At 34.5% G+C, this 12,940-nt stretch overlaps 2 protein-coding genes across 3 annotated transcripts; both read left to right on the plus strand.

Annotated features, from left to right (window-relative positions):
• The first annotated feature begins 2,026 nt into the window (after window positions 1–2,026).
• Window positions 2,027–6,943, plus strand: LOC131637860 (zinc finger BED domain-containing protein RICESLEEPER 2-like). 2 transcript variants are annotated; one of them, XM_058908428.1, is made up of 10 exons: window positions 2,027–2,278; window positions 2,369–2,417; window positions 2,544–2,596; window positions 3,155–5,212; window positions 5,298–5,385; window positions 5,453–5,599; window positions 5,693–5,797; window positions 6,168–6,258; window positions 6,568–6,651; window positions 6,768–6,943. In XM_058908428.1, exons 3-5 carry the CDS (start codon window positions 2,581–2,583, stop codon window positions 5,372–5,374), a joined length of 2,151 nt encoding a protein of 716 aa, XP_058764411.1. In that variant the 5' UTR covers window positions 2,027–2,278; window positions 2,369–2,417; window positions 2,544–2,580; the 3' UTR covers window positions 5,375–5,385; window positions 5,453–5,599; window positions 5,693–5,797; window positions 6,168–6,258; window positions 6,568–6,651; window positions 6,768–6,943. The 2 variants fall into 2 exon arrangements, with proteins under 2 accessions (XP_058764411.1, XP_058764412.1); XM_058908429.1 differs by having other exon boundaries at window positions 5,456–5,599.
• A 2,046-nt stretch (window positions 6,944–8,989) lies between these two features.
• On the plus strand, window positions 8,990–11,530 carry LOC131637858 (glucan endo-1,3-beta-glucosidase-like). Its single transcript, XM_058908426.1, has 4 exons — window positions 8,990–9,503; window positions 10,222–10,800; window positions 10,882–11,182; window positions 11,289–11,530. Exons 1-4 carry the CDS (start codon window positions 9,033–9,035, stop codon window positions 11,309–11,311), a joined length of 1,374 nt encoding a protein of 457 aa, XP_058764409.1. The 5' UTR covers window positions 8,990–9,032; the 3' UTR covers window positions 11,312–11,530.
• The last annotated feature ends 1,410 nt before the right edge of the window (window positions 11,531–12,940 follow it).

Raw genomic sequence — 12,940 nt, forward strand, 5'->3', positions numbered from 1 at the left:
TTGAATCTCACAGATCCAACACCTGCAATCTTGCAAGCCTTGTTGTTTCCCAGCAATACTGATCCACCATCTTGATCACATAATTCCTCGAACAAGTCTTTGTTTGGAGTCATGTGCCAAGTGCAACCTGAATCCATAATCCACTCCTTCTTAGAGTCACTGCTTGAAACCACAAGAACATCAGATGATTCGAAATCATCTTGAACAATGGCAGCGTTGCCATTATCCTTACCTCCATGATATTTCAAGCGTTCAGGGCACACCTTTCTTGTGTGACCCTCCTTCTTACAATGGTAGCATCGAATGCCAGATGCTTCGCCACTATAAGTCTTCGACTGGCTTTTGCCTTTCTTCTTGTCGAACTTACCATCCTTTCGTAAGAGTTTTCCTTTAACGGCCAAACCTTCGCCAACAGTCGAAGGTTTATGCTCCTTTCGTTCATTCAAGTCCTTAGAGTACAAGGCTGATTGAACTTCTTCAAACGTCAGGGACTCCCTTCCATACAAGAGAGTTTCTTTGAAGTGAGCATGTGATCGAGGCAAAGAACACAATAGTAACAGCGCTTGATCTTCATCATTGATCTTCACATCAATATTTTCAAGATCAAGAATCAGCTTGTTGAACATATCCAACTGCTCAGCCAATACTTTGTCTTCAATCATCTTGAATGAATACAAAGCTTGCTTCAGGTAGAGTCGATTTACCAGCGATTTGGTCATATACAAACTTTCAAGTTTCACCCATAACCCTGATGCCGTCGTCTCCTTTGATACCTGCCGGAGAACCTTATCACCAAGGCTCAACAGAATTGCGCTGTGTGCTTTCTCGATCATAGTTGTCTTCTCCGCTGCCGTTAATGCAGCATTCATGGCTGCCTCTCCCTTCAACGCTTCCAAACAACCCTGCTAAACCAGTAAGGCTTTCATCTTCAAGCGCCACAGACCGAAATAATTCACTCCGGTGAACTTTTCAATCTCATACTTTGTTGAAGGCATCTTCTCCACGCTCACCGCACCAATTTGTTGTGAAAAACGATACCAATAACAAAGTATAATAGGGAATTAGGGAAGAGAATAAGGACACAAGAATTGGTTATAACTGCTATTCTTTCACTTTCTCTTAAAACAAGATTACAAGTTTACAAGAATAACAAATAACCTCTCTCACCCTAAATTAGGATTTGCAGCTTAGCAATGATGAGAGACTAGTATGCTATTTATAATAGAACCTAACATACTAACTAATGGGCTTTTTCAGCAAGGCCCATTACACAAGCCAACTTAATAAACAAGCTAACTTAACAAATTAGGGTTTAAACACTAAAACCTAATTTAACATGCTAACAACCCTAGCATCTTCGACATCTGCATGCTAGACCCATCTTCGACTACAGCATGCACACTTCGACACCAGCATGTGAACAATCCTTCGACTTCATGCTTAACTCTGTCGAACTGTCGAACCAAGAAGCTACCCTTCGACAATACTAGAGTTCGATCCAATATCTCACATAATCAATATATGTATGGAAACACATATATCACAAGATGCCAATTTTTTAAATGAATTTCATTTTTATCAAGGGATTAATCCTACTACAACTGCAAATATTTTTTTTTCATATATATTCTTCTCAAATAAAGGTAATTTTATTCTATAGCTATCCAGCACTAATCTTGTTTACATCTTGTATGTAGGGGTGGACACAAGATAACCAACCGAGCATACCCGACCGAACCGAAGGCTATTTTAAGAAGCGGTTCGGGTTGCTTCGGATTAACGGGTTGGGCGGATGAGAAAATTGGATAAGACTGGGTAAGCTTGGTCGGGTTCGGTTCAACAAATTGGGCCCGTCGGTCCCCGAACCCGACCGGTCCAATTGATTTCTATTATTATTAATTTATTACTATAAGTTTTTCTCAGTAATCCCTAGTATGGCCCAACCATTATTTTCTCCCAAGGCCCAACCCAAATAAATGACTAAACCAAAAAGTTTCAACATAATTTTCAAACCCTAGAAGAACATTGCTGCGTTTCTTCCTTCTGCCTCTTTCTAACTTCAAACCCTAGAAGAACATTGCTGTGTAACCGTAAGTCCGTAACAATGCTTCCATCGCCGCCTTCACCCCCAAATTGAAACAATCCACTACCGTGTCTCCCTCACCGATTCGTCCTTTTCATCCAAGGAACAATGAGCTACATACTTGTTTCAAACTCACTTCATTGAACAATAAGTCTTCATCCTCAACGATAAGTTTTAATCGCTGTTTTCAAACAGGTTTGTGTTTCGATTTGCTCACGCCTATTCAGATTTGTCGTTATTTTCTCTAGCTTGTTCTTCATTCTCGTTACCACTTTCATTACACAGGAGAAAGGTTTTGTCTGGGTTCGGGTATTGTGTTGGAGCTACTATTAAGGTTCATATAAACTCACTCTTCATTTCTGATTTATGTTTTCAATAGTTCAAAGTTTCCTTCATTTATTTTGCAACCCTGTTATTTTAATAATAATAATAATAATCACTTTTAGTGTCTTCATTACAGTGTTGCTGATATTTCTCTTAAGAGACTTGAAGAAATTATGGCTGAGAGTCCAGGTTTGTTTACATTTGCTCTAATAACTCTTAATATGTTTGAAATGCAAGAAGCAAAAAAAATACAAGTGTGATTAGGTGTGTAAGTTTTTGTTATACAAGTTTCTCTCAACTAGTATTCTGCAGCTTCTAAAATATCCTAAGTAGAACAATTTCAAATTACATATTAATATCCAATTTATGTTTAATCTTTCTACTTACTAAAATTACACATAAATAGCCAAGTTAAATTTCTGCAGTCCTCTCTACTAATATCCAATTTATGTTTAATTTTATGGTTTTTGACTTGTTTTTATTTCTTTGTATATTGTACATTTCTCTAGTGTATACTAAATGCATAGGTGATTTCTGTTCTAAGTTTTCACTAATTTTTTCAATCATGTTTATATTGTGCAACTGTGTTGGTGCTTTATCAAGTTTGGTAAAGTTTGGTAAAGTGTGAATTGCTGCCACAATAGTTGGTTCATGTTTATATTATGCAACATTCTGCAACTGTGTTTGTGTTTAGAATTTTAATGATGCTACTGTTTTTATAATTGAATTAATTACTCATTGTTTCAGCTATGGAGCAAGACACTCTAACAGCAACAACACCCATTGAGCCAACCGCAGATCTTCCTCCTATTAGCCGGAAGAAAAGAAGAGCTAATGCAAATGCTATTAGAAAGAGGTCTGAGGTATGGGACCACTTTAACCTTATTCCTAATAGTGATCCCGCTACTGCGGCATGTAAGTATTGTCATCAGAAGTACATGTGTGACTCTAAGAAACATGGAACGTCTAACTTAAAGAGTCATATGAAAACTTGTCCTAAGTATCCGTTGAACTTGTCAACCGACACTACTCAAACTGTATTGACATATTCAACAACTCAGGGAGGTGTTTTGGTTTCAACATCTTCTAGGTTCGATCCTTTAGGTTGTAGAAAGGGGTTAGCTTACTTTATCATTTTAGATGAGAAGCCATTTATTACAGTTGAAGGAGAGGGATTCAAGTACTTTTGTAACCAAATGCAACCCCAATTTACTATACCATCAAGGAGAACCATAGCTAGGGATTGTTTTCAAATATATCTTGATGAGAAAGTGAGGTTGAGAGCGTTATTTAATTCTGATTGTAGTAGGGTGGCAATTACAACAGATTGTTGGACTTCTGTCCAAAATCTTAACTATTTAACCCTCACTGCCCATTTTATAGATAAGGATTGGAAATATCAAAAAAGGATAATTAGCTTTACGGTTATCCCAAATCACCGAGGCAAAACAGTTGGTAAGAAGGTTGAAGATGTGTTGAAGGAGTGGGGGCTGAGAAATGTTTCAACTATCACAGTAGATAATGCGGCATCAAATGATGTTGCTGTTAAGTATTTAGAGCAGAAAATAAGAAACATGAATGGACTTTTGTTGGATGGATTTGGGTTTCACATGAGGTGCTGTGCTCATATATTGAATTTGGTCGTGAGAGATGGATTAAAAGTAGCTAGCAGCTCAATTTCAAGTGTTAGAAATGCAATTAGGTATGTAAGATCTTCACCCCATAGAGCTTTAAAGTTCAATGAATGTGTGGGTTATGCCGGGATTAAATGCAAGAAGTCGGTATGTCTTGATGTTTCAACTCGTTGGAACTCGACATATTTGATGCTAGATGCGGCTGAGAAATTTGAAACTGCTTTTGATAAGCTAGAAGATGGGGATGAAGACTATAGGGATTTCTTTGAAGGTGATTCCCCCCCTAGTAGTGAAGATTGGGATAATGTTAGGTTCTTTGTTAAGTTCTTGAAGAATTATTATGAAGCGACAAATGTTTTTTCTGTTTCCACCAAAGCGAGCTTGCATACAGCCTTTCCTTTCTTGGCTGATATTTACGTTGAGCTTAAGCGATTAAACATGGATCTTAATGGGCTGTTTGCTAATGTAGCTAGGGACATGTTGGATAAGTTTAAGAAATACTGGATTGATATCACTAAGATGAACCAACTCCTCTATTTGGGTGTTATTTTTGATCCCCGGTATAAGTTAAGATATGTGGACTGGTGCTTTAATGATATGTATGGACATTCTTCAGAAACTAAGAAATCCTTATTAGAAGAGATTAATAACAATCTCTCAAGAATTTTCATGGTTTACAAACAAGCCTATGACAATGCTGAAGGATCTGTCCCGTCTATGACAGCCACTGTTTCTCATGATGAAACTGCTGCCAACATCGAAGTATCGGCACATATGGCTAGACAAAATGCATTTCAGCAACATTTGCAGTCTATGGATTCGGTTGAAGAAGAAACTGAGCTTCAGAGCTATCTAAAAGATAAATGTATTAGTTTTAGTGAAAAGGATAAAGATAAGTTTGACATTCTATGTTGGTGGAAACATAATGTTAGCAAATATCCAGTTCTGTCCCAAATTGTTAGAGATATAATGCCTACACCAGTTTCAACAGTGGCTTCTGAGAGTGCTTTTAGCACGGGTGGGAGGGTTTTAGAGGTATATAGAAGCTCTCTCAAACCTGAAATGGCAGAGGCTCTTATTTGTGCTCAGAACTGGTTGAGGCCTTCCTTACATCAATTCAAAGATTTGGAGTTTAATGAAGACTATGAGATTTCTGAAGATGCTTTAGACGGTATGTTATTTATATATGTCTTAAGTGTAATTTTTTAGTTTATTTTGTAATATGTTGCTAACTGTATTTTTAAAATGTTTTATAGGATTTAATGAAATTTCAATTGGGAGTGGAGCCCCGTCATCCTCTTCGACTCAGTCACAGCCTTCTGGCGGTGCCTGAAGCAAAACAAGGTTAATTTCTATTGTATTTGAAGAAAATCAACTATGTGTATACTAATGTTTTCTATTGTGTCTGCAGCAGCCACTTGCTGAATTTTTTGGAGTCATAAATGACTCATAATTTTGAAGCGATGCATACAACAACCAACCCATTTTGAAAGAATTTTGAAGCAATGCACATCACTTTTGAAGAAGACATGTCCGGCAGCTGTGGAGGAACAACTAGGTTAATAAAATTTAAGTAATTTAGTCCTTGAGAGAGCATAATATATATTGTGTGATTCTGTTCTTTCTGATAATCTTCCATTTGTATTTACAGACACAACATCAAATATATATTGTTAATGCTGGTACTGGCTTTAGGAATATGCATTGGCCTGCTGCGCAGAAATTTCTTGATCCCAAAACTACTACAAAAATACAGGTGAATGATATAATTATCAAAGTTACTTTTTCTTGCATTATTATATCTAAGACTCTATTCCCTGTTTTCTGTTATATGAAAAATATGTAGTGAAGAGGGTGCAGAAAAGTTATATATATATATATCTAAGACTCTATTCCCTGTTTTCTGTCAAGAGGGTGCAGAAAAATGAATAAGAAAGATACAACATCTTTTGTTTAAATGCAGAGAAATAAGAAAAATATGTAGTGCATATTTACTAGCATTATGATATTACCATCTAATTTTTATATTACTAGGTAGCTTGCACTTTGTGTTTGCCTTTGAAGTTTCAAGTATCGCAATGTTACATTCTAATTATTTCTTACATGTTCGCTTTGTTACTTAACAGGCAAGTTTCTATAGAGGAAGGAGATACCAAGTCCAAAGAGTTTGGAATCATGTTGATAGAAACTAGTGCAAAAGCAGGCTTCAATATCAAGGTGAAAACTAATGAAATTTCATAGTTACTTGATCTGGTGTTTTTGGTTTATTAGAGCATGCTCCTATAGTTACTTGATATGATGATGTTTCAATTTATATTTCCTACTGTTGTTTCAATTTCAATTCTCAAGAATTATGTGAGTTGCAATGATGATTTCTCAAGAATTATGTGAGTTGCCATGATGATTTATGATGCTGTTTTAGTTTTATTTCTCAAATCATTAATGTCAATTTCAATTCTCAAATCATTAATTCCAATTTCCTACAAAGCTATTGTTGTTTCTTATATTCATTTCCTTGATTTTCAGGGGTCATGGATGGTTTCTTACATTCATTTTCCTCTTTCTCAAATCATTAATGTCAATTTCAATTCTCAAATCATTATCATGAAGGTAATGCTTTTCTGCCATCTTGCTTCTTAGCTCTTACTTGTGCATGCTTATGAAATATATATGGCTTAGAAATGCTTTGGAAAACTGATGAAAATATACATGCCATTTGTATGTAGGAATTGAAGAAAAGGGGAGAAAAAGATCATGCAGCTCATGAAAGATAGCTATCTTGTTTTATATTAATTGTGCTTGGTTGGTTGTGTTTGTGTTAGTGCTATTAAATTTAAATTTGTTGTATTAAATTTGAGCAAACATATATATGCTCAAAAAACTTGGATTTTATATGGTTTTCTGATGTGTTCCAATAGGTACTGAATTTGAATTTGGTTCAGTTTTAAAGTCTATTATATCAGTTTTAAATTCTGATGAATTTAAATTTAAATTTGGTCCAGCAAAAGTCAGTTTTAAAGTCTAAATTAAAATTTTTATAATAATTTTTTTAAAGTAATTTTTATAAAGATAAAGCCCATATTCTAATATATTTAAAAATAGTAGATATGTGAATAAAATAAGGCCCAATTCAGATTGTGATTGAGTTTTAAATTTAAGCCCAACAATTATAGATAAATTGTTAAACTGATTAAAAAATTAGAAAATAATCTATTGAATTTTGTTATTTGGGCTAGATTTTCAATTGGCCCAACAACACTTAAGATCCGAAATAGACCGACCCAGTTACCCGAACCGAATGAACCCGAACCCGAAAAAATCCGATACTAGATAGGGTCGAAATTGGGCCCCTATAAGTCACCCGTGGGCTGGGTCGGATTGGTGTTTTGGGCCCGAATCCGACCCTACCCGACCGCCTGTCCACCCCTACTTGTATGTTACCAAAAACTTATTTTAACCTCTCAAGACGTCACCAAATATATTTGTACTAGAAGACATTGTGATGGCATCTTTTCTCATCAGTATCACATGCAAAACACGATGGTATTTTGTTTGGTTTCAAATAACGGGCATGCATTTATTTCAAAACAATACTATCATTTTATCAAAAACAAAACAAAAAACAAAGGCATCCACATCAAACAAAATTATGGAACTCCGTTGATGCAAAGAGAACGTTTAGGTGTTAGTTTAGTTACGCGGTTGATGTAACAAAAAGCAATAGTTACGCGGTTGAGAAATTTATAATTTAAATTAGAATCAGAATCAATTTTAAAATAAATATTATTTTAATTGAAAAATTAGATATGTTAAAAGAGTTTAATGGATATGCACTGACAGTGTAAAACAGTTTTACACTGTCATCCAATAGAAAGCAAACAATTTGCCATGTCATTAAAATTTTTTAAAGATAAAAGTGTGATGGAATTGGATACATGGTTGTGATTGGTTGACATTGTAAAACTATTTTACACTGTCAGTACATCACCCATTTTCTCATGTTAAAATTAATTTTACATTTTTAAGTTACTTTTTTTTATTTTTAAAAATAAACCAAAATCTCAAAAACAAGAATGTCTTCCAATGACCGTTGATATACAAATAAATAAACCAAAATACAATTAACAACTCCAATGCTTTTAACGTGATAACCTACTTTACTAACACAATATTCTCTCCAACTAAGAAAACATGGACAATCTTCAAAACCACAAAATGTTAATCAACTTTATATATAGAAAAAAGAAAAATAAAAAATATTTATTTTAAAAAGAATAAAATATAGAAGAAGAATCATTTAACATAATAAATTAAAAAGTCGAGTATTATAAATAATAATAATAATATAAAAATAAAACATACTGGTATTAGGAGTGTTCGCGGTGCAATTTAGATTAATTTTGAAGTAAAAATACATCTAAATCAAAGATAAATTATTTTACGGTTCGATTCAATTTTGAATGATTGATTAAAATAATGATATAATTCAATTTCACACGGTTTAACTTAAACCAATTTTTAAATAATCAAATTACAAAATATATATTTTTAATATAATATATAATATATAATATATAATATATTAAAAATTAATATTACAAAATAAAATAATTGATTATGGTTTGATATAAAAATCAATATTACAAATTAAATTGGTTTGATATAAAAATAAATTTTAATTTAATTTTAAAAAAATTAAAAATATTTTTAAATGAATATTTTTTTAAATAATATTAAAAATAAAATATCATCCTATTCTCAGCTCAAAATCCTCTATTGTGCCATAAAACATAACAACTCAAACTATTAATTTCTAATTTTATAATATATGCATGTCTATTTTGACCAAAGTCCTAAAAAAAGGTCCAACTGTTCTCAACTCAAAAAACCCTCAAACGTGTATTATTTGTCTTCCATCCACCTATAAATAAACACAAACCTAAGATAAGACCGTTTCATTATATATCTCACTTTCCTTTCTCACACAATCAATGTCACAAAAACCAATGGCCACCTCCACCCTTTCACCTTCCCTTCTCCCCCTCTTCCTCCTCTTCCACCTCGCCGCCACTGTCACCTCCATCGGCGTCAACTATGGCACCCTCGGAGACAACCTCCCACCACCTTCCACCGTAGCAAACTTCCTAAAAACAAACACAATCATCGACAGTGTCAAGATCTTCGATGTTAGCCCTCAGATCCTTCAGGCTTTTGCCAACACCGGGATCTCCGTCACCGTGACTGCGCCAAACGGCGATATCGCTGCGTTGGCGCAGATTGATTCGGCGAGGCAATGGGTTGTGGCCCATATTAAACCTTTTCATCCTCAGACGAAGATTAAATATATTCTTGTTGGAAGTGAAGTTCTTCATTGGGGTGATACTGCTATGATTCGGAACCTTGTTCCTGCCATGAGAACGCTTCATGCTGCTCTTGCTGCCGAGGGCATTACCGACATTAAGGTAAATCATAACTATTTTTAGCTACTTTACCTTCAATGTTTATATCATATTTCTTACGATTTATAAATATAAAGATGAATAAAAAGAGATCTAAGCAAGGTTTTAGATCGTGAAGGTGGTACTGTAGATTTTTTTAAAAGATGAGGCTCGATTCTCGAGATAGTCATTTTTTATATTTAATATCGAAAAAGAATAACTTAAAAATTTAATGAAGTGTATGAAAGAAAAAGAAAGTGATGAAAATGAGATGTAATGAATATCTGTCCGTTGTAAACGGATTCAGACTTTGCGTATTTTTTCAAGGTTAAATATGTATTTTTCTCCTGTCCTACAAATTATGGACGGTGATTTGCTGCCGTCAGCGTATTTATGCACTCATGCAGTCACGCGTGCACAGCCGTTTGATTATGATCTTACGGCTCTGATTTCAATTTGAAATTTTTATTAATATAAAATATAAATTAATTTTTTTTTTGGATAATTAGATCTACATCAGACAATGATTGATTCTGTATTGTGGAAAAATGTGACTGAATGGAATCTGTTTTCAGAAATGATTCCAACTTGTATTGTTTTCAGAAATGATTCCAACTTGTATTTTTCAATGATTTTTTTTATTTCAGTTCAAGATTTCTTAATTAAGAAATTCTAAATGTTAGTAAAATATTTGAAATAGGAATTATGAAATATATAGTTGAATTTTTGTATAAATTTTCAGGTGAATACAGCGCATTCCTTAGCAATATTGCGACAATCATTACCACCAAGTGCAGGCCAATTCAGACCAGGATTTGCAAAATACTTTTTAGGACCAATGTTGAAATTCCTAAGACAAACAAAAACACCATTTATGGTTAACCCATATCCATATTTCGGTTACAATCCAAAAAACGCCAACTTCGCATTGTTCAGACCAAACCGTGGTTTATTCGATCGGAACACAAAACTAAGATACACTAACCAATTCGATGCTTTAATGGACGCTGTTCATTCGGCAATGAAGGCTCTTGGGTATGGTGATGTTGACATTGCTGTTGGTGAAACGGGTTGGCCTTCAGTTTGTGATGGTTGGGATGCTTGTAGTGTGGCGAATGCTCAGAGTTATAATGGTCAGTTGATTAGGCATTTGGCGGAAGGGAAAGGGACACCGTTGATGCCGAATAGGCGGTTTGAGACTTATATTTTTGCTTTGTTTAACGAGAACCAGAAACCTGGTCCGATCGCCGAACATAATTGGGGACTCTTTCATCCTGATTTCTCTTCTGTTTATGATGCTGGAATCTTGCGTAACGGACAGGTTTTGTTCTTTTTTCTCACTTTTATTGCATAATGTACAATTTGTTATTGAGAGTGTTCTGATTTTGAATGAATAATGCAGAAACCAGTAGCACCTGTAAAAGGAGGAGGACAAACACCAACGCCACGTCCGGTAGTTGGAGGCCAGAAATGGTGTGTGCCAAAGGCTGATGCGAGTGCCGGAGCGTTACAAGCGAATATAAACTACGTTTGCAGCCAAGGAATTGATTGCAGACCAATCCAACCTGGAGGAGTTTGCTATGCTGTTAACAATGTTAAGGCACTTGCGACTTATGCCATGAATGCGTATTATCAGGCTAATGGAAAACATGATTTCAATTGCGACTTTTCTAACTCCGGTGTTGTAACTTCTGTCAACCCAAGTGAGTATCAATCAATGCTGTATTCTGTTTATGTTCTTTAACAGAGATGATTATCATATGCATAACATTTGCTTACATTATGTGTTTTGTTATTCTTATTTTGCAGGTCATGATAATTGTAGAATCTGAGAATGTTTGGAGATAGAATATAAGAGGGAAAATGATGTTAATGTGGCTTTTGAGTTAGTAGTGACTATGCATTCATTGCATTCATGTACTTGATTATTTAGTATGTATATTATATTATGAAAAATGGATGTTAACGTTAACATTGGCATGAGATTTCATGCTTTGATTAAATATATGCATCGTATGTGGCTGGAAAATATAGTATTAGTATTTTTTTAACCAATGTCGGTGATTCCTGATTTCAGAAACACTTTATTCTTTGTTAAAAGCAATGGATTTATAAAATACTAGAGACTAGAATACATAAAAAAAAGTTGGTGTTTTGCTTGTCAAATTTTCAACAATGCCGTTGAATTGTACGTCTAGAATTCAACGAAGTAAATCATCTAGTATGACATAAAAGACTGACAAATTGTTTCAGCTAAAAAAATGACTGAGATTAATTTGTCATCTAGTATTTTTACATGTCGGTAATACTTTCTTGGATACTTTCTGGATACTTAGAATTGTGTCAAAATAGTAGTGATCAATAAAATAGTTAAAAATAGTAATTTAATTACATCAGTTTTAATTTTGACCATTTTTAATGCATGGGATGCATTTCTTATACACCACGCAAAATTTTAATTTTGCTTTCAGCTTCTGTAGATGTACATTCGGAAGCACCTTATAATTTTAAAAAAATTTGATTCCTTCCATAGATGCATCTACGGAAGCGTGTTCCGTAGGTGCATCTATGGAAGCGTGTTCTGTAGGTGCATCTACGGAAGCGTGTTCCATAGGTGCATCTATAAAAGCGTGTTTTGTAGGTGCATCTACGGAACAGTCTGCTATTTTTTGAATGTATTGTAGATGGAATTAGGGACTTTTCGAAGATGTTTTATTGTTGCTTTATTGTTCATAAATATACACCACTAAATTCTATATATGTTTATCAGGCTTGTAACTCAATAGAGGAAGGGTATCTACCTAAAGTAACTTTTGTAGTGGTCCAAAAGAGATATAATATCATTTTATTTAAACAGAATGAGAGTTATTTAAACAGAATGAAATTATAGGCAAGACAACAGTAGGTAGATCAATAAAAATACAATATATAAATAATGTCGGTTAAAGTGTCGAGTACATCATCAAATACATACAAAAGTGAAATATAAATACATCATCTAATATAACTATTGAGTATGCCGGGTGTCATCCTGCGCATCTCCTCTACCTCCGCCTCCGAGTCTACCAAGGGCTCTGCTGGCTTTATCCCTAACGTCAAGTGTCCCACGGGTCCTGACACGACGTCGTGGATTTGCAGCAACCTCTTTTTGACTTTGATTTTGTTATCCCTAACTTTTGCCTGAACTATTTATTTTGAGATTACAGTCAGCGGGATGTCTCAATTTTTGATAAGTCTCCTTCATAGGTTTTGACTTAACATCTTTTTCTTTTTAGTGGATATTGACTGCCTGACTTAATGGTTGCAGGAACCCATCATTATTTGTGTAAACAACGGCTAGTATAATTGAGTTAACTGAGTAGCTACCCTGCCCCAGGTTATGATTAAAGGGTTTCAATTTGCACGTGAAAAAAACTCCTACACCTTAGGCTCAAAGGGGTTGACGAGGGATTAACATCCTT

The sequence above is a fragment of the Vicia villosa genome, unplaced genomic scaffold (genome assembly GCF_029867415.1).
Source record: "Vicia villosa cultivar HV-30 ecotype Madison, WI unplaced genomic scaffold, Vvil1.0 ctg.002102F_1_1, whole genome shotgun sequence".
Lineage (NCBI taxonomy): Eukaryota > Viridiplantae > Streptophyta > Magnoliopsida > Fabales > Fabaceae > Vicia > Vicia villosa.